Below are 25,422 nucleotides of genomic sequence, written 5' to 3' on the forward strand. Positions count from 1 at the left end.
ACTGAGTACCTCTTCAACCACTGACCCAAATGTTCAAACTTTCAACAATGAACTTTCACTAGGTGGTTGAAAATCTTTAAGATCGAAGAGATTAAAAGAAGTTCATACATTTATTTGTAACCTTCTTTATAGGAGACATGGGCCTTAGGAGAGTGGGAACTCTCAGAGAAGTATGGCATTCAATATTTTGCCATGGTCTCCTTTAGTGTTGGCCTATGTATGTTTCTTTAGATAATGCTAAAAGCTAAAACAGATTGGAAACTTATATCTATTAAAATGTTGTCAAATTCCATGAAGGAATGACCAGAAATCATGCGTCCCCTATAAAATCTATGTTCTTCTGTGAAGTTCAAGTGATAGAATTTTAAAAATAATTTGGGCTGAGTTTTGAAATATTTACCACACTGAAGCTCCTACTAAGAAATTATTAGTAGGAGATTGTAATGCTAACATCTTACATTCTCTTTGTAAAATGTTAGAAGATGAGGAACAGACTAGGGTCCAGAGTATATCAGGGCTTTTTTACTTTTCAAAAATTAGGCAAATGTGATAAAGAATTACTAGCTGAATTAGGTCATCTTTATTTTGTAATTCAAAATGGCTGAATTAAGGATGATATCACGTCTTCAATTACCAAAAGCTCAAAAGCTCAAAAGAGAATTCAGTAGAAGATAATGTGATTGCCTTCTTTGGACTATACCGTCAAAATACTCACTAAATTTCTTAGTGAGCGCAATTTGCTTTTACATTCAATCAATATGGTTACCCATTTCCTACATTTGAAGGATTATTTGTTTCTAAAGGAAATACAAGAAATCATTGATCATATTTCTTTAGAGAGCAACTCCATGACAAACGTTTTGAAGTAATGGGTGATGACTCCTTTCTTCTCAAAGGGGGTATTCTGAAGCATTTTGAATCATTAATTGAGAATCTACTTAGACCTATTACTTAAAATAAATCTTTCTATAATGATATTCCGTGGCTGGACTACTAAAGAATTTCAGTGCCTATGAAAAACTCAAACCCTTTCAAGGGTAAAAATAAAGATAGAAGATGTGTTTGTAATTTCTTCTCAAGTGCACAAAGAATTGCAGGAAGCCCATATCTGGTCTTCTTTTACCCAAGCCATGTCTGCAAATACTTTTGTGAGATTAGGAGACACACAAAAAAACCTAGGGACCAAGGTCTGGGAATGCTTTTTCTGAAGAAGATTAGATTAACTATTTCCTAATGCTTCACTCTTCAAAAGGGGTGAAGCCACTAACCGAGGAGGGTATAGGTATATTAACCTCAATAACTTGTCTGCCTCTGCTCCTGAAATGGCACAAAGGCATGAAATGTTCTTGGGCAACCAAGTCTTGGGGGCTGGGTTGATTAACCATCGATGTATTAAAGTAAAATATTGAACCATGAGAAACCTCTTAGGGCCTCTGTTTGCTACCTGCTATAATTTGTGTGCAGTTCCAAATTAAATGGTAAGGTGGAAGTAGTCTCCTCACTTGCAAGTAGAACTGAATTTTGAGCCCCCAGAACTACACATGAAATTCACTGGCATTTTCAATTGGCAAATTATTAGATGATTTTGTTTTGGACCACCTGCAGACTGGTGCAGAAGAAGAATGCAGACAATCCATCCAGCAAGTGGGTGTTTCCCAAAACACTCCAGTTACGATAATAATAACTGTTGCATTAGGGCACCAGTTATAGTTATTTGAGATAACTATAACTATAACTGCTGAATTTCTATGGTTTTGTGTGTGTGTGTGTAACATCTGAACATAACTATAACATCCCTGAAACCATTGTTTTTTATAGTCAATTTCTATGGTTTTCTTAATTCTATTTCTCAACTATAATGTCACTGTAACTTTTGTTTTTTTCAGTGAACTTCAACAGTTTTTAATGCTATTTTCTAAATATAATGTCATCGGATCCGTTACAGATTCGCACAGGATGCCCGTGCTGTGATTATATGCTATTGGTGCAGAGTAGTAGTTGCACAAGGCATGATTTTGATCTATTGCAATGTATTTTTCCAAACCTTTGGCGCCATTCCAAGATGGCAGAGGCACTTTGTTTGGATCTTAACACAAAGTTCAGTGACATTGTTTATTTTCACTATTTTCACTGTGTGCATCATTTAAGACCTTGATATGTGTAAATGGAAACCAACCTGTGATCAAGGCCAAAATTCGGCCAAGACGCATTGGTTTTTTTCAATAAGACACCACTTTATTTGAAAGTCCTGGCAGTCCTGGAGCGCGTGTGTTTTTGCTGGTATACATGGCAAAATTTTGCTGATGAACAATAAGGGGATTCCCCACAACCCCGCCACACATGGATAACATGGGGCCATGCAGGGACTAATATGTGGGGTCTTCTTGTTGAGGGCCTAAAGAAATGCAATCACATCACCCCCATAATGTTGGTACTGCATTGGCTCCCATTGCTGGCCTGTACCATCTTCGAAACAGGTTGCTTAATTTACCAAGCTTAACTTGCAGACAGCTCACTGTCTCTGTTGGTTCTGGGCATACCCACCGTCACATCTCCTTCAGACTATGAAGGGTAAAAAAGGTAGCAGGCACTTTCTACCTATGCAGACAGGAATTGGACCAACATCTCTGTATCCATGAGTGCCACCCCAACACTGCTCCAATTTAGGGAAGAGTTGAGGACTCACTTCTGTAAAGAACACAACATCACAATGCAGTAACAATCCATAACCCATCTTCCTCTCCTATTACTCATTGTTTATGCTTATCTTTGATCCTGTACAGCACTCTGCTGTTTTTGGCTAGGTTAGTGCTATGCACACATATATATACATACAAGTATGCCTGTGTAAAATCTACCTCTTCTTTATGAAACACCATCAGATATAGCACCTAGAAGAGCTGGAAGGCAATGCCCCTACTCTGATTCCCAACTCCCAGTTTTACTATAGTCTCATCAGATTTATGGTGAAAACTCTGTTAAGTTAGTAGTCTTTTTGAATCACTCCAAATGAGACAACAGTAGAGGTAAAAAAATGAGTTACATTGTGTAGGCCATTTGCATTCATTTACCACCCTGTAATCCAATGGCTGGTCCCATCCCTACTGTTTTGGTGATCCCTGATCTTAGACTACCTTTAGTGAGCCTAAGAGTGCATCTCTTTTTCTCGGGCCTCCTGGGTCCCTGTTCTCCTTTCAAGCTTCCAGGCCTCAGTGGGCTATATATTTCCCCCTTCTCTCCTCTCTCTGGCTTTATAGATGGCCCCTGTGAGCTGATGCACAGATAAATATGCCCAGAGCCCTTAGGGCCTTTCTCATGCAAAGAATGGGGGGGGGGGGGCTGCACCCCTGCAGTAGACATAATGAATACTGCACCTTTACATACAATTACCAGCACCCAAATAACGAGTCTTACAAATTCTCTTCACGTTTAAAAAGGAAACAAATGGACTTAGAAACTGTTATTTTTAGTGGTTTCTCGATGTGGAGAGTCCACATTCCAGCAGTAGGCAGCAGAGAAAAAGAAGGGGAGCCTTGTTAAGACAAAAAACAGATTTTCAAGATGGGCCCATTGTAGTCTGTTCCTAGAACAACCACAGCAATCGAAATCGATTAAATTTTGTCACAGACACAAACAAATACAGGCCTCTGTATTAGTGCACCGAACAGTTAGAAAAACACAAATAATTGTAGCTTCTAAGAAATTCCCTTTAATTATCTTCCCTTAGAAGCTACATGCAGCCGACACATGTCACATGTTTAGCGCCATAAAACGTGTGACTTTCAAAGGCAGGTGGTCTTTGATTAGTTACACAATGTGAGTTGAGGGACTGAAATAGGTTCAGCTGAATTATTTTTCTAAGTTAATATTGTAAGCTACCCTGTAATGTTAGAGAAGGCTGAGAGGTCTTCAGTGTAGCCAGTTACATTTACCCACAAAAGAAAAGATGGTACATCAAATATTACCAGCATGTTCCTTCCAATGATGCAGCCTACCCATTGTCATGCTTTTAGCCTTTAAAATAGAACAATACTGTGGCATATTGTACATTTGCTAAGCCCAGACTGCAGAGAATATCTTTCATTTTTGAGAGGTATTTTAATTAATGTAGATTCAAAGTTCTCGATTTACATATATCCATGTCCATTCGGCTCATGGTTGAGAAATTTTGCGCCAAAAAACAGCGATACTAGGGTGTGCTATTTACTAGGGCCAAGTTTTTTTGTGGGTTGCAATGAGGCATAGCTTGTTGTATCATTGTCTGTGCACCTAATTCATGCATGTGTTGCCTCTTTCAAACCATGTCCCTTGATACCAACAGCAGGAATTGGAAATCACTATTTGGGTGCAAACTCTTGGTTGTGCTCTAAGTGGTATTTACAAGCACTGGCATTGAGTGTATTAGAAGGAAATACTGTCTACAAAATGGCGACTGATCACTAGTGAGTCTTTAGTCGACAGATTCTATTAAAAGGTAAATGTTAAAATATTAAAAAATAAAAAGGATACTGACCTGAGCATTATCAACAAAGTAAGGATATATTGAGGAATATAGAGTAGACGTGTTAGCGTCCCCAAGACCTGCTGACCTTCAGGAGGTGACTCAAGACCTGGCTGTTCGACCAGTAGCGGCAACCCCCCCCCTCTTCCACCCAGCGCCCTGAGACCCTCGCGGGTGAGTGGTGCGCATTACAAATTCTATGATTGATTGATTGATTGATTAGCGTCACTCTACATCTATATCGCTTGACAATACTGTGCAAGTCGATATATTGCAGTCGATGTTGTTGCAGGTCGATCTTTAAAAGTCAATATTGTTGTAACACACCTCTTTTAAAGGGTCATTGATCATAATAATATTTATGTTCAATAAATCACATTTTCATAAGTAGATATTAAATTGTGAATGTGAATAGCATGCCAATATCAAACAAATGCACGTACTCTGAGGAAACTTGGGGGGGTTGTCATTGACGTCAGTGAGGGTGATGTTCACAGTTGTTGACCCCGACAATCCTCCAACTTGTCCGGCCATGTCTTTGGCTTGAATGACAACTGAGTAGTGTTCCTTTGCTTCTCTGTCCATGCTTGGCAACGCAGTCCGGATCACACCTGTGATGTGAAAAAAAGATCAAAAGTTCCAAAATGTCATGAAGGAATTCTACTCAGTAAGAGCAATATATAGTGATTAAAGGAAAATGTATGGTCTTCAAATTATTTGAGTATTTGTGGAAAGATAGCTAAACTCGGTTCAATACACATCTGAGTAAAATTTTTATCAATCGACTTCTGCCTATTTCTAATCTTTAGAAATTCATGCCAGTGCAATGCTCGATAAAGTATAAACACGTTTTGATGTAATTCACTCTCTTTGAAACTGCACAAAAACAATTTGAACTCGCTTTCCAATTCAGCATCTGCTCGATGCCATATGAAAGCAAATCACGTGATGCAAGGAGGCTACTGTATCATCATATACAATATGGTATTTTTGAGTTTTTACCAAATTCTTTCAACTTACAGCTAAGACACTTTCCTGAAAAAGGTATACTATGAAGGATAAGAGCAACAGAAAAATTGTGATTTGCAAAATAAATTATGAATTGGTATTGGTCTTCCTAGGAGAATTAATAATGTCAACGTCTTACAGACTACCTGTGGTCTGCTGCTTTTACTTCTTATCGCCGAGTGCAAATTAAGGACTATAGCAATGTGTAATTGAAGAAAGAGAGAGCTTAAATTATGTTTTTGAATGTGGTGTTATAAATATAAAACAATCAATACGATGGTCATAATAATGCTAACAATAATATCATCATCAGGTCAACTTTCTTCGCATTTAGTCAATGCATAAAAGTACAAATATTAAATATGCAACACATAAAAATATGCAACAAAGCTGTTTTAGATATTAAAAATATGAAATATATTTTAAAGAAATTGCCTTCTGTAGCCTATACAATCTCTAGAAGCAAGGCACGTACTTAGGGCACAATATCAATTGCACATACAAAGCTTTAAGAATAGTTTTCAGTGGTTAAAAATTCAAAATAGAGCAAAGCCTCTTGTGGATGATCTCTTTCTAATGTGTAAGACTGAGTGCAAGAAACTGGCTGTCAAAAACACATATGAAAGGAGTTTCCAAGAAGTTTATTACTGCAAGGGCTAGAGAATGCGAATGTATACTCAATTTTCTCAGCATAGGAATAATACATTTTTTTCCTCTCCAACTTATGAAATAGGCAAAAGAATAACATGTGAGAAGTGGATTGACTGGACCGCCCACCACAAGGGCAAGGAGAAAATTGGTTAGGTGAGTATACTTGTAACGGGTTGCCAACCTTTAACGGGAAGATGTTCAGTCTCAACCTAGTCAATAGGAAGCAGTGCGCATTGTTGGACACAAAGGAAAGATGGAGGCATGTCCCATTGCCACAGGGAGCAATACCTCGTAACTTAATACCGTAGATTTGGATTGGTTTTATTGCCACCTATCATGTTCCCACTTGACAAACAGTGAAATGGAAAATCCTACAAGAATGCAAAGCCCAGATCATTAAAAGTCCGCTTTACATATACTAACCAATGTATACTGGATGCACGGTCAAGGGTAACTATATCCCCAAGCACCATTTGATTTAATTTAACAGAGTTCCTTTTCCAAATTGTTAGCCATAGTAAAAGTGGGGCCAGTTCAATGTAATCAATTATAAAGAGGAGACCTAGTTCTTCTTGAACAATGATATTCGGGCAAGAGGCTGGGATTGACAGCAATCTTTATAGAAATGTACCCTCAATTGACTGTAAAACATCCACTTGTGCTGTACCCCAAATTGCAGGTCCATAGGAAGCTATGGATACTGATTTTACCAGATAAATATCCACTATTTCCTTACTGGGTCTCTTTCCAAGATTAGAGGTGGATTTCCAGAGCACTGCTAATAATAATAATCATAGCAATAATTCAATTATTTCTTTATTTATAACGCACCGTATATCTCTTTGGTAACTTCAAAGTTCTATAGTTGTAGATGAAATTTGGAATGAAAATAGGGATTGAGCAAATTTTCTTCAGCCATCTCAGACGTCATTGCATTCATGCAGAGGAAGCTCTCTTCCATACAGGCAGATACATGGAATGTATTATCGAGGACGTTGTTAATAATAATACTAATTAATGCTATATTGTTCCCACAGTTATAAGTTATTAGGTTTTTCCAAGTTACTTAGATGTTCCATGAATATACAGATGCATGATACTGAGGGCACGGCCAAAATAGGGTAATTGGACTCTCATTAGGTGAATTGCTATATCCTTAAAATGTACATAGATGGTACCAGGTCATCACATATTATTTGCATCCCTTTTGAGTCCCGGTGCTCAGGAGGAAGCTAGGCCAAAATTCATACTCCCCTCCAGTGCCAGGATGCGGGATCTCGACTTGTGCCCCTATCCAGCGTTGGAGTGGTGTCTGGGCCTCCATTTGTACCCTCTTCAGCAATGTGTACCGGATGCATCTGTACTGCTGTTCACAGGCTCTTATTCATGCGAGCCTACCTGGGTCTTATGCGAGTGAGGCGGATATGTTTGTAGGGACCACAGCGCTGTGCGCAGCCTCTCTCTAAACACTTTACTATTTTCATGGGCTCTCTCCTCTTGTGAGCAGCATTTTGGAGCTGGGGCCTTACTACTGCCACACCACTACTCACTTGCAAAAAAGGTATTTCGTTGAAAATTAATGTAATAGAGATAATATTGTCTTCTGTGGATTACAATAATAATGATATTATAAGAGGAATACTAATACTACTGTTATTACACCTACTACTAGCACTACTGCTACTACTAATAATAATAATATTAATAGCAATCTTTATTATTATTGTGAATATGACTCATGGGAGCCTGCAATCCCTACATAAAAAACAGTCACTAATCACCTTATTAACAGATGACTTGTGACATCTTGAGTTGTCTGTAATAATAAAATGATGCAGCTGCTTAACTGTAATAAATTATTACAGTTGAGTTGTGACATCATAATCCACCCTGCCAGAGCCTTGGAGTGCCATGACCTTATAAATTAACTCAGCCTTTGGCCTTGTTCCTCTGCATCGTCACAGAAGGTGCTAGCAATATTCTTATAATGTGTGGCAGGAGGTACTTTATCCCTATTGTTATTATTATTATTATTCTTAATGTGATTATTTTTCATGGGAGCTTAAAATCCCCACATTAAAAAAACCACTCTCCAATTACCTTATCACAGATGATTTGCAACATATCGAGAGGTTTGTAGTAATAAAATGACCTGGCTGCTTAACTGTGATAAGTTATTACAGTTCGGTTGTAACATCATAGTGCGTCCTACCAGGGACTTGAAGTTTCATGACATTATAAATTAACTCAGCCTTTGGTTTTGTTCCTCTGTATGGTCACAGAAGGGGACTTGCAATACTCTTATAATGTGTGGTAGGATGTAATGTATCTGATATTATTATTGCTATTATTATTTTTAGTATTGTTGTTATTATTGAATCTGATCTTCCCTTCATCAGAATAGAGAAATGTGTTATTTGTTGTCAAACTTCTAATGGCACTCTCCTGCTGTTATGTTCCTCTTTACCACTAAGGGCAAGAAAATAACACATCATCTTGGCTAAAAACCACATGTTTCATTTCCAGTCTCAGAGGAGACAATCAGTGTTGGCTGACAGTATCTTTTTGAGAGTTAAAACCATCACAATCTGCAATCCACAATCAGCCATGGATGGGTATGCACAGACCAGTAGCTAAGGAGGGGGTGGCATTTGGCAACACAAAAGCCGCATCTTCATTACCTAGTATCCTCAGCTCTGTGGAGGCACAGAAGTGGATAAAGCAGATTGAAGAGATGGTACACCTCAGTTCCAATCACCTTGTCCCTCTGGTCTGCAGAGACCTGGGAAGAAGATGGATCTACATCTGCCAGAGCTCTGGTATCAAGATTCGTTTTTCACTGCTCTGCTTTCAGATAAGTGCAAAATAAAACTAGATTTTCACTGTTCTTAAGTCAGAGCAATGAGTGACTGTATTTATGAATCTGTTCTTTATGCTAAAGCCTTCAAGTAGGGTAATGGTACATAGTACTATCAAGGAAAGGTACATTGATGGACCAATCTCTATTTTTTCTCCTTATTCTAATTTTAGCCCAATGTCCTGTAATTGGTTTTCTTCTGTCCTGAACAAGGAGAATTGTTTTTGCAACTATCTGATTTCATCTTTACTTCTGCTAAATGGTCTTCTTTGGGCCCACTTCTTTATTCTGCTGGATGTTGGATAGCAAGTTCAAGAACATTTTATCATACATCTTGTAAGAAATTGGGTTATTAGTTGTGAAAAATGTGAGTCCTACACAAAGCAATAAGTCTGCAACTGTCTTTTTACTGGGTACCAAGTACCACATTGTAGAATATGACTCTATTAGGGTAGCGAAGCAAGACAGTCCAAGCACTACTCTAGTGAGGTGGTGTGGGCTATTAACCCCAACTCCCTGGTACCAAACAACATCACTCAATAAATTATTGTGCAGTCAGTGCTTTTTCTTTTAAAAAGAAAAAATACTTTTATAACACACATTCTGCTAAATGGTATGCATTAAATTATAGATATTCAGAGTCAGGTAGATGTAACAACTTTTGGTAACACCCTCATATCACGTGACATCAGTATGCGTCCCAAATCCTATAACCACAATACACCACCTATACTAGATATAACATCAGAATATAAGATGGTGTCATAATAGATAAGGCAGGACTGCTGGCTTTCTCAGGATGTCACCACATTGGTAAAAGCAGCACCATTAATGTCAATGACTGTAGTACTCATATTCAGTAGCATTTTTAGACTTGTAAACCATCAATATTAGGAGGAAAGCATTAAATTACTAACGTGCCACAGAGTCTTTTTCTTACTTTTACTCTGCTGCTACTGAGACTTTAGACAAGCCAATAGGGTTCTTGGACCCTGGTTCTTCCAGAGCCTATGTACAAAGCCACAGGCTCCAGAGAGCTTTAAAACCATGTAAAACCGCTCCAGGGGTGATGCCTATGACTCTCTTGGAGGCTTAGGGCAATGTTTGGAGCCAATCTTTGTGGGGGCTGGAGCACCCTCACCATTCCCCCTCAACACTTGCAGATTTTTGTTGGTTGTGCCCCTGCCCATTCTGGGACACTACAAAGAAAGAACATTTGCAAATTAGGCCCATGTAGGGGCCTATGAAGTGCCCCTTCATCTGATTCCTGCACGTTTGATAGGCTGCTTCACCGCTTCTGAAACTAGGCCTTTCACTTTTTTGACAGTCTCTGTGAGTCATTTCCTGGTATCCCTATCCTGGACAGAGGCCTTCACTTGGAGCTGCGGGGATGATACCTAAGGCCGTAGCAGCCCCTGTCTGCTACCATGTGTGCAGCACTGTGTATGTAGCATGCTGCTGCCAACCACACAGTTTGTTTCTCACAAAATCACCTTTCCTCAGCTTCTGCCTATTGGTGGGAGCCTGCTCATGGAGCACAGGCAGGGAAGTTGTAGTTCAGCTCACTGCCTCCCCACAGGCACAGTGGCAAGCAACAAGTGTGCCATATATTCTCCACTGCAGTCCTAGGGGATGGTGACCCATGGAGTCTCATTTAATATGCCGGCCCCTGGAAAGATGAGCCCCTCCTCCAGGGCCGATGCTATGCACAGGTAGGGCCCCCCACGCACAGCACACCCCCTAACTCAAAAGAGAGGAGTATACTTTTGCACTGGCCCCCAGGAGCTTGGCACTCTCCAATGGAATTTTAACAACTGGCTGTGGTGCACTACTCTTTCCTTTTCGCACTCATTCTCACAATGGGGACAGAACATTAAATGCCATTATCTCTGGCCCCATAAGGTCTACCATGCTGCTCCTGGGCTTGTTTTACTCCTGGTGGCCAGCCTTGTCACCAGAATCCTTTCCCCAGGCCTGCTGGCCTCCTAGAGTAACTTTCATTTGGAGCCGTATTGTCCAACACCCAGGACCTGATATGTCCTCTGCCTGGGCACCTCAAGCTCTCTCCTGATTTGGGGGCATCTCCCACAGCTCCTCTGGAGCCATCCAACAGAACACCCCTAACACTACCCAGGTCCCATATCCTCCTGGCTAGTTGTGGAGTACCTGTGTGTCAGGGAGCCACGTTTTCATCAACAGACATCCCAGGGGAACCATCAAGTGTCCCACAGCAGGTTAAATCCCACAGTTGGTCCCCAGGGGCACAAGGGGACCAGCACCACTGGCCTTGGGGAGATCCATCCTAGTCCAGGGAGAGCATCTGGAGTTAAAGTGCTTCAGTCCATCCTTGCAGGGTCATTAGGTGGGTTTTCCTTCCAGCTGACCATTCTTTTGCCATCATCATTCTCATGAGCAGTGTGTTCTCATCTGTCTCTCCCTTGTGTAAGGGTTTTTAAGTGCGGGTGGAAAGTTCTATAAACCAGGCACCTCTGGCAACTACCATGGTACCCCGCCACTACTCCACCCCTCTTTTAACCCTCCTGCACAGCATTCTGGGACTATCTAATATTGCAACATCAAGTTGACTGTGGTAAAAGCTTCCTTGAGACCCTGTTTTCAGCTCCTAGCCAATGCAGCTGCCTGATTCCTTCCCACCAAAACTTCAACATGAGACCCTTATGTTTTGACCCTGGCCCTCCTCCTTTGTTTCTGAAGGCCTGGACTGTCTTAGTCCAAGTGCAGTGTGACAAATTAATTTAAAGATTTACATTTCTTACTTCTTTCTTTCCTATGACCAAGCATACTTTAAAGGCTCTGTTATGTGTGGAGGCCTTTAAATCTTTCTGCTGGAGACCAGAGTAATTAACGTCGCCCAGTAGAGAGGAGGGGCAAAGGTCTTGAATATGATTATGAGCTGAGTCAGGGAATATAACAATACCGAAAGTACCACAAAGAGTGTAGGTATAGTGTCAGATTCTGTAAATCTGCACTCCAGTGTATATTTACTTCGCAACTAATACTTTATTGGGCCCTGCAAACCTAAGACAGGCAAAAATGTACTTTAGTGCAGATTTTGCTTTTAATATGTAATACATTTTAAGCACTAAAGTGCATCAGTAAGCGCTGCAGACATGCACTATGAATGCCCTCTCACTTATCAGGGAGTTATTATTCCTATAAATTATTGTTTCCCTAGGTTCTGATGAAAAGCCAATAGGGGTTTGGCTTGGAACATGTTGACCCTTTAGGAATCGGGTATATGACACCCTACTTTCGTAGCTCCCCCTTCGTTTTTAACCATACCGCCTAGGGGTCAGAATAAATCGAAATAACCCACTAGGCAGGTATTTTTAAGATCCACCCCAACTCCTTTTTTACACCATCACCTTTGTCATTATATAATTATCTAAGTGCTCCCACGTAATCCTTAGGTTGAAGCACCCCCGCTCCGCAGCAGAATGTGATGAACTTGATGATGAAGCATGCCACCAAGGGGTAGCCCCAGTGGGTGAGGGTTTGACAAAAAAACGTTTTTTTTCCAGTGGAGGGTTAGTTTTTCCTCAGCCCTCATGGGTTTTGCTTTGTTGTTTCTATATATATAAAAGACAGTGGCTAATGCAATTCACACCCTTCCTATTCAAAAAGACAGTTCACATGGCAAAGCATAAAAAAACTATGAATTATTAGATCAATCCAATGGAAAATACATAAAGAAAATAAAAACATCCAATATACAATAACCTATGACAGTGTTTATTAACCTTTTGACTTCTGTGATCCCTCACTTAATCATTGCTAGAACCTGGGGACCCCCACTGAATCATTATTGGAGTTTGAAGACCCCTACTGAGTTATTTGTAGAAGCCGGGGACCCCAGCCTAAGCACCTTCGATGATTTGAACAGCAAAACAATACACAAACAATACAGAAACAAACATTCATCAAACAAATTCCCAAATGATGAAGTATTTTATTCAATTCACAAGCAAATATAAAAATAATCAAACTTTTAATGGGAAAGTTAGAGCTTTGTTAAATTCAATGGAGGCCACTCATCATCCATGTAATATTATGCTTGATGCACTTGCCCTGCTCCTTGAATCAATCTGAGGATACTAACTTAATTTGTAGCCAATTTCAAATGCCTTTTTCTTTTACAGAAAGTGTTATATTTTACATTTTGCCTCTTTATTTATATACACTTTATTAATATTTGAATTTTTGATTTTCTAAGCAGTTGCGGATCCCCTAGGTAGGCTTCACAGACCCCAGGTGTCCCCAACCACAGGTTCAGAAACACTGACCTATGACATACTACACATGAAAGTATAGGGATGCAAACAACAATGGCTTGAGCCGATAACTGAATCACTGTGTATTTTGCTACTGTCCAATTGTGTGTACTGGTTTCACTGCCTTTCTTTAGGTGTGTTATGCTTCTAAGTATACAGTTTGGACAACACACTATTGGCAATAATAGGTAAATAAATAAATACATACATTAATAAATGCATGAGAAATTGAAGTGCTGAGCAAATGTGAGCAATGTCCTTTCCTGGATGGATTTTACCTTTGGAGAGGAAGTTCCAAGTGCTCACCTGTGGGGTGTTTATAAGAGAATATTGCACCTTTGGGCAGAAGGTGCATTAGTGTTTTGTTTGATGGATAAAAGGTGAATGCTGCATGCCCTAGGTTCTGAATGCACAAAAAAGCAATATTTCTATGCTCACAACTGGAATCTTTCATAGATGAAGTGACCTAATGTTGAATAATTAACATCATTCATCTTACAAATCTCTGCTGTGCTGTGCCTCTAAGCAAATCAAACAGGGCCACCTGCTGGACCCCACAAAATTTAAATTGTGTTTTCACCACTGATAATTTATGTTCTTGTTTAACGCCTAACATTTTCTACTATGCCAATGACACTCATATTATGGTCTGGCTAGACGTTGGTATTTCCTCCATCTCCGCCCACTTTCCTCAATTTCTCAAGACAGTTGTCTTATGCATGAGCTCCTCCTACCCATCTTATTCAGCTCCAAGAAGATTGAGTGGCTCACCTTGGGAGGTGCCCTTTCCCCAAGGGCACAATGCTGTTGGCCTGCCTCCATGAGTTCTCCTATAGTAATAGAAATAGTTAACCCAAGAAACTATAAATTGTTCTCTAAGGTAACCATAACTTGCACCGCCGACTGTCACAGTTTTCTCATCAATACGTCTATTGCAAATGTTACAGTGATATTATCAATGAAGTCATGAAAGATTTCATGACTGATGTAATATGTGGGGTAATTAGCAGTGCATGCAGAGTGTGTGAGTTATACTTACCTTAGGGAACAAGTTATAGGGCCCGATTCACAGAACTAACTTAAGACAAAATCCTAAACTTACTACCATTTTGGTATCCACAGAATGGATTTACGACTACTAACTTTACGTCCGCACTCGGGCCGGAAATTCCGGCCCAGAGGCGGAGCTTCCGGCCCAGAGGTGGAGATTTTGGCCATGGCTAAATCTCCGCCACTGGCCGGAATCCCCACCTCCGGGCCGGAAGCTCCGCCTCCGGGCCGGAAATTCCGTCACGAGTGCGGACGTAAAGTTAGTAGTCGTAAATCCATTCTGTGAATACCAAAAGTAGTAAGTGCATTCTGTGAATACCAAAAGTAGTAAGTTTAGGATTTTGTCTTAAGTTAATTTTGTGAATCGGCCCCATTGTGTCTTGAGATAACTATGATTATAACTATAACGGGTGAACTTCCATGTTTTTTTGTGTGTGAAATTTGAACCGAACTATAACGTCCCTGAAACGTTTTTTTTTTAGTGAATTTCTAAAGTCCTTTTAATTTGATTACCTAGCTATAATGTCACTGTAACCCTTCTTATTTGTCAGTGAATTTCTAAGTTTTGTAAGGCTATTTCCAAACTATAATGTAGCTTTAGTTTTTTTCAGTGAATTTCAATTCTTTTTTTAAGTTAAAATAATATTTAATTACCATACGTTAATCCAACTTCCACCATGTACACTTTTTGCTGTGAGTGGAAGGGAATTGGCTGCAGGGCCTGCATCCAGACTCTGTGGCCTGGCCCCCTCATGCATCCAATCCCATGCTGCGCACCCCCTTTGGTCATGCACACTAGGGGGGGTTGGCCACAAGGCCTGGCCTGACCAATACCCCGAGGCCTGGCACCATATTTAATGGGGAGGGGGCATGCAGGTCAATTTTGGCCCTGGGGACACCATTGAATATAGAAAAGGGGAAGTGAGGGGCGCGGGCCCCAGGGCCCAGCACATTTTTTGGGAGGAGGGGCACATGGCCCCCTCCCCTGACTGATTTGGGGTCCTTGGACCCTGTTTCCAGAGGTCCGGGGCACTTTCTTAGAGGGGGGACATGGAACCTATCCTTGGACCGATTCTGGCACCAGGACCCCATTTCAAGGGACCTGCCACTATATTTATGGTTTTTCACAGAAGTAGAATTGGTGATTCTTGGAGTGCACAGGCCAAAATTCAACTCTATCTTTTTGATAATGTGCCAACTCCTAGAGTTCTCACTGCTCTCTGAACTCAAACGTTTCATATGTAGGAGGGCAACAATATAATCGTATTCTTTTTCAATGGTCATCCAATTTAGATGCTGGTTCTAATCATGCAAACATAGGGGCACATGCACCAACATCTAAATGCCCAATGCCTATAGGCCAATAGGAATGAATGGTAATGCATGAATGAATGAATGAGAATGCATATGCAAATTGTGATTAGCAAATTGGTAATTGCAAATTGCGAATGCAAGGCCAAGGATGCCTGGGGACCTAAGATCCCCCTGAAGCACCCCCCCAAAAAAGGTAAGTGTGCACATGTGAAGCACACACATGCCCTAATACAAAGCATGCACAAATTACCATCAACTTGGAGTTGATGGTAATTAGCATTTCCTAAATGCACAGTTCGCATTTAGGAAAGGCTACGTACATTGGCAAATAGGGATTTGCAAACTGCAATTCCCTAAATGCATTCACAATTTAGGTAATCGCAAAAAAGTGTGATTTCCTAAATTGCGAATGGAAAAAGGTACATGCATCTGAAAAGGCCTTTTTCCATTCACAAGCAGAAAAAAGCTTGATGCATGTGCCCCAAAGTCTTTTATCTTTACTTTAGAGCAAATCATCAAACGTTGTTTGTTATCTCAAAATCCTTTATTCAATTCGCAAACATCACTCTTTTTGGTAGACTGAGTCTGCCAAAAAAGGAATGTTTCTGAATTGAATTGCTCTAAAGTAAAGACATAAGACGCTGTGAATACGATTGGGAAAAAAAATGATTACAGCTACTAAATCGGATGGCCACTGAAAAAGAATAAGATTATATTGTTGCCCTCCTATATATGAAAAATCTATATTCATGGGAAGGATTACATGCCCCCCCCTGCCTTCCTGAACCAATTTCAGACCCGGGGACCATATTGCAAAAAGGGGAGCATTGCACACAGACCCCCTGGAACCCCATCCCTTGGGCCCGGCCATATTGGAATAAGGGAAGGGAGCATGCAGCACCCCTCCCCGGGTCCAATATAGGTCCCAGAAACCCTATCCCCGGGGACCCGCCCAACAAAGGGCGGGTGCTCTGGTGCCCATTGAGGGCACCCACCACACTATGGATGGGAGCTGCTGCACCAGCCAGCTCCCTGCCTCCAGCAGGAGCCAGCATTGCTCCCTCCCACAGGGAGCAGGTAAAAATCCTGCTCTCTGCATGCTGTAGCAATCTTTTTTATCTGTGCAGCAGGGAAACAGATGAAAAGTCCTCTTCCAGTGGACGGGAGTGTTTTTCATGCTCCCAACTGTTGTGAGCAGACTTGGTGTTTGTGCCCGCATGGCTGGAGTTTTGAAATTGCTCTCATCAAGCGAGAGCAAATACAGGTTTCGCTACCCATGCTAGTGCAGGCAGGGAAAGTACTATGTTTGGGGGTGAGTACCCCAGGGCATAGCATGAGCCGGCCCTGGGGGATACAGTCCCCAGGGCCATTAATGGCTCTGAGGAGGGCCTAAAGAAATTTCTTTAGGCTTGGTTACAGAAAAACTGCTGGACGGAATAACAGAAAAAAGATGTCATCAGTGATGTCATAAATTATGTCATAGAATATGGGAGGTCATAAGTGGTGCATGGAAGGGAGCACACATTATAGTTAGCTCTGCTAACTATAACTGGTGAATTTCTGTGTTTTTTGTTCAAAATGTTAATTCTGTCACTGACATATTCACCTAACTATAACGTTATGTTAACCTTTGGCTTTTTGGGTGAAGTAAAAAAAAATATATATATATATATATTTTTATCCAACAAACGCCGAAGCTTCTCAAGATGCACTCGACAGTGCGTCTGCCATTCGGCATCATGGTTCAGCCCACCCCAGCCATCCAAGTTCGTTGTATTGCCTGACGCGTTTCTGTGGCCAACGTACCAGTTCATCAGAGGCATTTTTCCTGTATGCATTGGAGCGCTCTTTATACTGCATGCTGATTGGTTGAAAAACCCCTCATGGGTTCAACGGCGTATTTGATTTCTTCATACAACATGCTGTGATGTGTAGTCACATCGAGCTTTCATTGAACACCTATAGTAGGTTCCAAAGCGTACAGATTTCAGAGAGTCAGTTATAATCCTTGGTAGGATCTGGATGTGATGGGAGCAGGCACTTTTCATCAAGACGCACTGTGCTGGAAACCGGAGCAGGAAGGTTCCTCTCCCTCAGCCTCTCATTCCTTCAAGATGGTGCATCTTGCACGGGATGGCAAAATATATTTATATATGAATTATATATATAATGTATATATATATATATATATATATATATATGTTCCCACAACAATCCAATTATGCGCTCTCAGTAACCAAAGAAGGCAAAATCCGGGGTAGTGCAAAAAAGAGGTGTTTATTCCTCACAACGCGTTTCTACTCGTTGCAGAGTCTTGTTCACGTAAGGAAACAATCATGGGTGACTGACGGATAAAGCTTTTCCGGGGTAAACAGTAACAAAGGACAATCTTGTCGAATACATTGGTCAGGTGGTCACAAGTGGCAGACATGTTGTAGTGGCACCACAATACAGTAATGTACTGCTGTAGCAGTTGGGTACATACATTATTAAACAATGTAGAAAAGAAGTAAAGGTAAATACCAACATGACTCACATTGTAAGGGACGTGTAGCACTGTGTCAGAACCTAATGAGTATACGGGCTCGTCCCCAGAGAAGTGTCACTGAATAGTGCCTTCAAACATAGCCCACAGGCCACGGTATATGCGTGGCCTAGGGGAAAATATTCTTCCCGAATGTCCCAAAGTTGAGCTGGCACGGAACAGAGTTGTGCCATGCAGTGTGCATCCACTGTGACGAAGTGCCAAGGGGAGTGTATGACAGTCTCGGGAGTGCTATACAAGTGTGATGCGTCAGTGAATACGCTCAAGTGAGCAGAGATAACAATACTCCAAACTAACGTGGCACAGATCGATATGGGAAGTAAGGACATGCGAGGTGCCGGCAAGTGCCAGTGGACGTATGTAAACAAGTCCGTTGTAAAATGATCTCAGACAATTAAAATCACGAGTGACCATACCACAGCCGGAGTGAGCTTCATCCCATCAGAGTGAAGTGACGGGGGAAAGGGTAGGAGGCCCGTGATAGTGCACGTAGGTGAATGGGCTCCTTCCTTCCCTCCTGTGAAAAGGAAAGAAACAAAAAACAAATCTTAGTATCAGAACATAGCAGATATCTAAGTTGTCACTAAAACATATCTTCATTTCTATTCAAAATGTGCATTGTATAGAGGAAGGGAACGGAGATGGCAGACTGTAAATAGAAATAAGAAATGGGATAAAAAGTCAACATACATATCAAAGCAGTAATCTGCAACTGTAAACTACCGCTTAATGCATCAAGGTGAGAGACAGACTAAAAATCAGCTCTGACAAACACACTGCTGTAGTAAAGGTGTGTGGTAACTGAAAACTGGGAGCTGTAGTCTAAACAGGTACATGGTGCAAGACACAAGTTCATTTCAGATGTACTGCCAGCTCTTCATCCTGATTTAAACCTCCAGGGTGCTTAGTCTGAAAATCCACGATGTATCTGGATTCTCTCTGTCTCAGTTTCAAGACCCTGTCACCACCTCTGGGATTATTCGGGATTTGTTCTAAAATGAAGAATTTCAGGAGACCTGGGTTGGAAAAATGCCTCTCAGTGAAGTGGCGAGCCACAGCGTATTTCTCATCTCCATGGGAGATGGCACGGTAATGTTCTAGTATCCGTTTTTTCGCCATGAGGGTTGTGCTGCCAATGTACCATAATCGGCATGGACACTCGATCACGTAAATCACGAAAGTGGAACTGCACGTGAGAAATTGTGTAATTTCCCTATAGACCCCATTGCAGCTAACCTTTTTACATAGATAGCTATTTCTGCAGGCCTTGCAGTGCCCACAAGGATAGAAGCCCTGTAGACCATGTTCCTGCCTTTGGGGGTACCTGGTGACATCATTGTGTAGGAGTTGATCCCTGAAATTCCTCCCCTTTCTGTATGTGATACTGGGTCTGTTGGAGATGAATTCCCCAATGATCGTGTCAGCCTTGAGGATGTCCCAGTTTTTGTTGAGGATACCCTGTATCTTGTGGGAGTCAGCACTGTATGTAAGGATGATCCTGGTCTCCTTGTCCTCTAAGGGCAAGGTGGGGGTTGTGTTAGAGAGAATGGTGTCTCTATTGACCTTGTCGGCTCTACCCTTAGCTCTGTTCAGTACCCAATTGGGGTACCCTCTGGCTCTAAAACGTTCCAACATGCGCGTGCTTTCTAGTTGGTAGTCGGTCTCAGTGTTACAGTTCCTTTTTGCTCTGAGCAGTTCACCATAAGGGATACTCCACTTAAGGGTGTCTGGGTGGCTGCTCAGAGCATGTAGTATACTGTTGCCAGCAGTGGTCTTCCTGTGTAAGGTGGTAAATATGGCTTTGTCTTTGATAGTGAGTTTGACATCAAGGTATTCAGCTGAACTCTCACTGATGGTACTGGTGAGGATGATGTTGTAGATGTTGGTGTTGAGAAGTGTGATAAACTCCCGGGCTTCCGCCTCGGTGCCCTTCCAGATGAGAAACAGATCGTCTATGTATCTAAGCCACATCACTACCTGTTCTAGATAATGTTTGCAGGTGGGGTTGGCGAAAATCTCCTCCTCCCACAGGCCCATAAACAGATTCGCGAAAGATGGCGCAAAGCACGAACCCATCGCGGTACCCGTGGTTTGCCTGTACAGGGTACCGTCAAAAAGGAAAATATTGTTGGATAGGCAGAATTCTATCATGCCTAAGATCATCTTGTTGTGCTCCCTGTAATGTAAGGGCCTGGTGTTCAAGAAGTGTTCACAGGCCTCGAGGCCTTGTCTGTGGTCAATGATGGTATAAAGCGATTGCACATCTAGGGTAATTAGCAAACATTTATCAACAAGTTGTAAGTTGTTGATTTTACCAAGAAAGTCTTTCGTGTCTTTGACATCGCTGGGCAGACTGGTGACGAAGTCCCTTAAAAAATGATCGACATATTTCGATATGTGCTCAGTAACACAACCCCTAGATGACACAATGGGTCGCCCTGGTGGTCTGGAGTGGCTTTTGTGTACCTTGGGTAGCAGGTATAGAACAGGTAGAATAGGGTGGTCGTTCTTCAAGAAACAATATTCATCCCACTCTAAAATGCCTTTGTCTCGCCAGTTAATGAGCATCTCCCAGATGGTGGTGATGCTCTTGCTATATGTGCCGGTGTCAATGGGTGTGTAGTATCTAGTGTCTGATAATTGTCTAAGTGCCTCAGCTATGTAATCCTCCCTGTCCATAACCACCACATTACCACCCTTGTCAGCAGGGCGTATGATGATACTTGTATCGTCTCCCAGTGATTTGAGTAGTGTTCTCTGTTGGACTGATAAATTGGGTGTGTGGTGACAGTTCTTCTTGTGTCTGTATGTGCTCAAGGACTTACTGACAACATCTTGAAAGGTGTCGATGTTGTCGTGCGGCAGCATCGGCAGGAAGGTGGACTTGGGCTTAAAACCTGAGTGCCCAGAGGAGTCTGTGATGATATTCATATCCTCCAGAATTTGTGTGGTAGTAAGTCCGCCCCCAGTAGGTATGTGGTCAAGCAGGATTACATAGCTGAGGCACTTAGACAATTATCAGACACTAGATACTACACACCCATTGACACCGGCACATATAGCAAGAGCATCACCACCATCTGGGAGATGCTCATTAACTGGCGAGACAAAGGCATTTTAGAGTGGGATGAATATTGTTTCTTGAAGAACGACCACCCTATTCTACCTGTTCTATACCTGCTACCCAAGGTACACAAAAGCCACTCCAGACCACCAGGGCGACCCATTGTGTCATCTAGGGGTTGTGTTACTGAGCACATATCGAAATATGTCGATCATTTTTTAAGGGACTTCGTCACCAGTCTGCCCAGCTATGTCAAAGACACGAAAGACTTTCTTGGTAAAATCAACAACTTACAACTTGTTGATAAATGTTTGCTAATTACCCTAGATGTGCAATCACTCTATACCATCATTGACCACAGACAAGGCCTCGAGGCCTGTGAACACTTCTTGAACACCAGGCCCTTACATTACAGGGAGCACAACAAGATGATCTTAGGCATGATAGAATTCTGCCTATCCAACAATATTTTCCTTTTTGACGGTACCCTGTACAGGCAAACCACGGGTACCGCGATGGGTTCGTGCTTTGCGCCATCTTTCGCGAATCTGTTTATGGGCCAGTGGGAGGAGGAGATTTTCGCCAACCCCACCTGCAAACATTATCTAGAACAGGTAGTGATGTGGCTTAGATACATAGACGATCTGTTTCTCATCTGGAAGGGCACCGAGGCGGAAGCCCGGGAGTTTATCACACTTCTCAACACCAACATCTACAACATCATCCTCACCAGTACCATCAGTGAGAGTTCAGCTGAATACCTTGATGTCAAACTCACTATCAAAGACAAAGCCATATTTACCACCTTACACAGGAAGACCACTGCTGGCAACAGTATACTACATGCTCTGAGCAGCCACCCAGACACCCTTAAGTGGAGTATCCCTTATGGTGAACTGCTCAGAGCAAAAAGGAACTGTAACACTGAGACCGACTACCAACTAGAAAGCACGCGCATGTTGGAACGTTTTAGGTCAATAGAGACACCATTCTCTCTAACACAACCCCCACCTTGCCCTTAGAGGACAAGGAGACCAGGATCATCCTTACATACAGTGCTGACTCCCACAAGATTCAGGGTATCCTCAACAAAAACTGGGACATCCTCAAGGCTGACACGATCATTGGGGAATTCATTCAAAAAGGTTAGCTGCAATGGGGTCTATAGGGAAATTACACAATTTCTCACGTGCAGTTCCACTTTCGTGATTTACGTGATCGAGTGTCCATGCCGATTATGGTACATTGGCAGCACAACCCTCATGGCGAAAAAACGGATACTAGAACATTACCGTGCCATCTCCCATGGAGATGAGAAATACGCTGTGGCTCGCCACTTCACTGAGAGGCATTTTTCCAACCCAGGTCTCCTGAAATTCTTCATTTTAGAACAAATCCCGAATAACCCCAGAGGTGGTGACAGGGTCTTGAAACTGAGACAGAGAGAATCCAGATACATCGTGGATTTTCAGACTAAGCACCCTGGAGGTTTAAATCAGGATGAAGAGCTGGCAGTACATCTGAAATGAACTTGTGTCTTGCACCATGTACCTGTTTAGACTACAGCTCCCAGTTTTCAGTTACCACACACCTTTACTACAGCAGTGTGTTTGTCAGAGCTGATTTTTAGTCTGTCTCTCACCTTGATGCATTAAGCGGTAGTTTACAGTTGCAGATTACTGCTTTGATATGTATGTTGACTTTTTATCCCATTTCTTATTTCTATTTACAGTCTGCCATCTCCGTTCCCTTCCTCTATACAATGCACATTTTGAATAGAAATGAAGATATGTTTTAGTGACAACTTAGATATCTGCTATGTTCTGATACTAAGATTTGTTTTTTGTTTCTTTCCTTTTCACAGGAGGGAAGGAAGGAGCCCATTCACCTACGTGCACTATCACGGGCCTCCTACCCTTTCCCCCGTCACTTCACTCTGAGGTGATGAAGCTCACTCCGGCTGTGGTATGGTCACTCGTGATTTTAATTGTCTGAGATCATTTTACAACGGACTTGTTTACATACGTCCACTGGCACTTGCCGGCACCTCGCATGTCCTTACTTCCCATATCGATCTGTGCCACGTTAGTTTGGAGTATTGTTATCTCTGCTCACTTGAGCGTATTCACTGACGCATCACACTTGTATAGCACTCCCGAGACTGTCATACACTCCCCTTGGCACTTCGTCACAGTGGATGCACACTGCATGGCACAACTCTGTTCCGTGCCAGCTCAACTTTGGGACATTCGGGAAGAATATTTTCCCCTAGGCCACGCATATACCGTGGCCTGTGGGCTATGTTTGAAGGCACTATTCAGTGACACTTCTCTGGGGACGAGCCCGTATACTCATTAGGTTCTGACACAGTGCTACACGTCCCTTACAATGTGAGTCATGTTGGTATTTACCTTTACTTCTTTTCTACATTGTTTAATAATGTATGTACCCAACTGCTACAGCAGTACATTACTGTATTGTGGTGTCACTACAACATGTCTGCCGCTTGTAACCACCTGACCAATGTATTCGACAAGATTGTCCTTTGTTACTGTTTACCCCGGAAAAGCTTTATCCGTCAGTCACCCATGATTGTTTCCTTACGTGAACAAGACTCTGCAACGAGTTGAAACGCGTTGTGAGGAATAAACACCTCTTTTTTGCACTACCCCGGATTTTGCCTTCTTTGATTACTGAGAGCGCATTATTGGATTGTTGTGGGAACATTACGAGTCGGCGTGCTCCGCCGACATTTGCGCCACCTCTCACGGGTCCAGCGGTCCAGAAGGAGCGTTTGTGGATTTATATATATATATATATATATATATATATATATATATATATATATATATATATATATATATATATATATATATATATATATATATATATATGTATATATGTATACAGTATACAGTTCTCTTCTGATGCTGTCTATCGTAGTGCAGCATCAGGTGTGTGGGCTTTGTAGCACGTGATGACTCACAATGAATTGTGGGAGCTGTAGTTTCTGCCTTTAACTACCCACAGTGGGTTTCGCATTTTACATGAAAAATATGCAAGTTCTCCGTGGTTCTTTAAAATCCGCTTTGATATTAGGCACTTCAGTGTGTATATAATTCAATGGCCTCACAATAGTTGAAAGCTGATTTGGAATGAATCAGAGGGGAATTTTACGATGGCGCTCTGGATTTTGGGCATGACCCAATCCAGGACTGTGATGTTTAATTCCAGTTAAAGTGATCTAAGGTTTTGATGCAAATCAGCCATAAAACATTGAACCTGTCAGCATATGAAACTTACATAACTCCTACAAAAGTTTAAAATGCACATCCCTTGTTTCAGCTGCAAGGTATAACATTTTCAGCTACGAATTCAAAGGTATTGCTGCTGCATTGCAGCTTGTCACAATTCAAGCATAAAACTATTGCATAAAATGAGAGCGAAACTGGGAATATGTGGCTAAATATCTTGGTGTAACTTGGGGGCATATTAACAAGCCAGGCGATAAAATTATCGCCGCTTTAGCGGCAGAAAACTGCCGCTAAAACGGCGATAATGGGCTTGATAATATGCTCTATGGAATTCCAATTGAAGCCCATGTTAGATGTCCTTCACATCTAACATGGGTTTCAATTGGAATCCCATAGAGCATATTATCAAGCCCATTATCGCCGTTTTAAGCGGCGATAATTTTATCGCCTGGCTTGATAATATGCCCCCTGGTCTTTTTGCCTTTGCTCTGTTATTGAGCAGGGACATACTTTTGCTACAACATTACAAATAAGGAGAGTCTCAAAATGTCTCTGCAAGTAAATTAACCTGATTGGCTGGTAAGCTGTGATTGTGTTACCGTTAGTCAGAGCAGCAGCTGAAAAGGTGCTGTGATTGTCAGTTATGCTTCACTGACAGTGTCTGTTTCCAGTGTGCCACGCAATAATCTTTCGGCTCCTGCTTGGTGCCTGCTGGGAAGACAGAGCCAGTAACACGCAGCTTGCTTCCTTGTTGATTTGTTGTTGTTCCACTACCTGCAAATCATAGGCTGAGAGCAGCTGCTACATCTTGACAATAATGGAAGCCTTAAAGTTGCCCCTATTGTTCTCAGATTGCAGGTTAAGAGCGCTGATATTTGTTTTCTTG

General features: G+C 41.8%; 1 protein-coding gene across 1 annotated transcript in view; it reads right to left on the bottom strand.

Annotated features, from left to right (window-relative positions):
- The window catches only part of CDH18 (cadherin 18), a 2,052,455-nt gene that overhangs the window by 726,097 nt on the left and 1,300,936 nt on the right, over window positions 1-25,422 (bottom strand). The window contains exon 7 of the mRNA XM_085606897.1: window positions 4,945-5,112. Coding sequence (XP_085463023.1) covers window positions 4,945-5,112 — 168 coding nt within the window. The remainder of the gene's footprint in view (window positions 1-4,944; window positions 5,113-25,422) is intronic.

Source organism: Triturus cristatus, chromosome 5_2 (genome assembly GCF_964204655.1).
Source record: "Triturus cristatus chromosome 5_2, aTriCri1.1, whole genome shotgun sequence".
Classification (NCBI taxonomy): domain Eukaryota; kingdom Metazoa; phylum Chordata; class Amphibia; order Caudata; family Salamandridae; genus Triturus; species Triturus cristatus.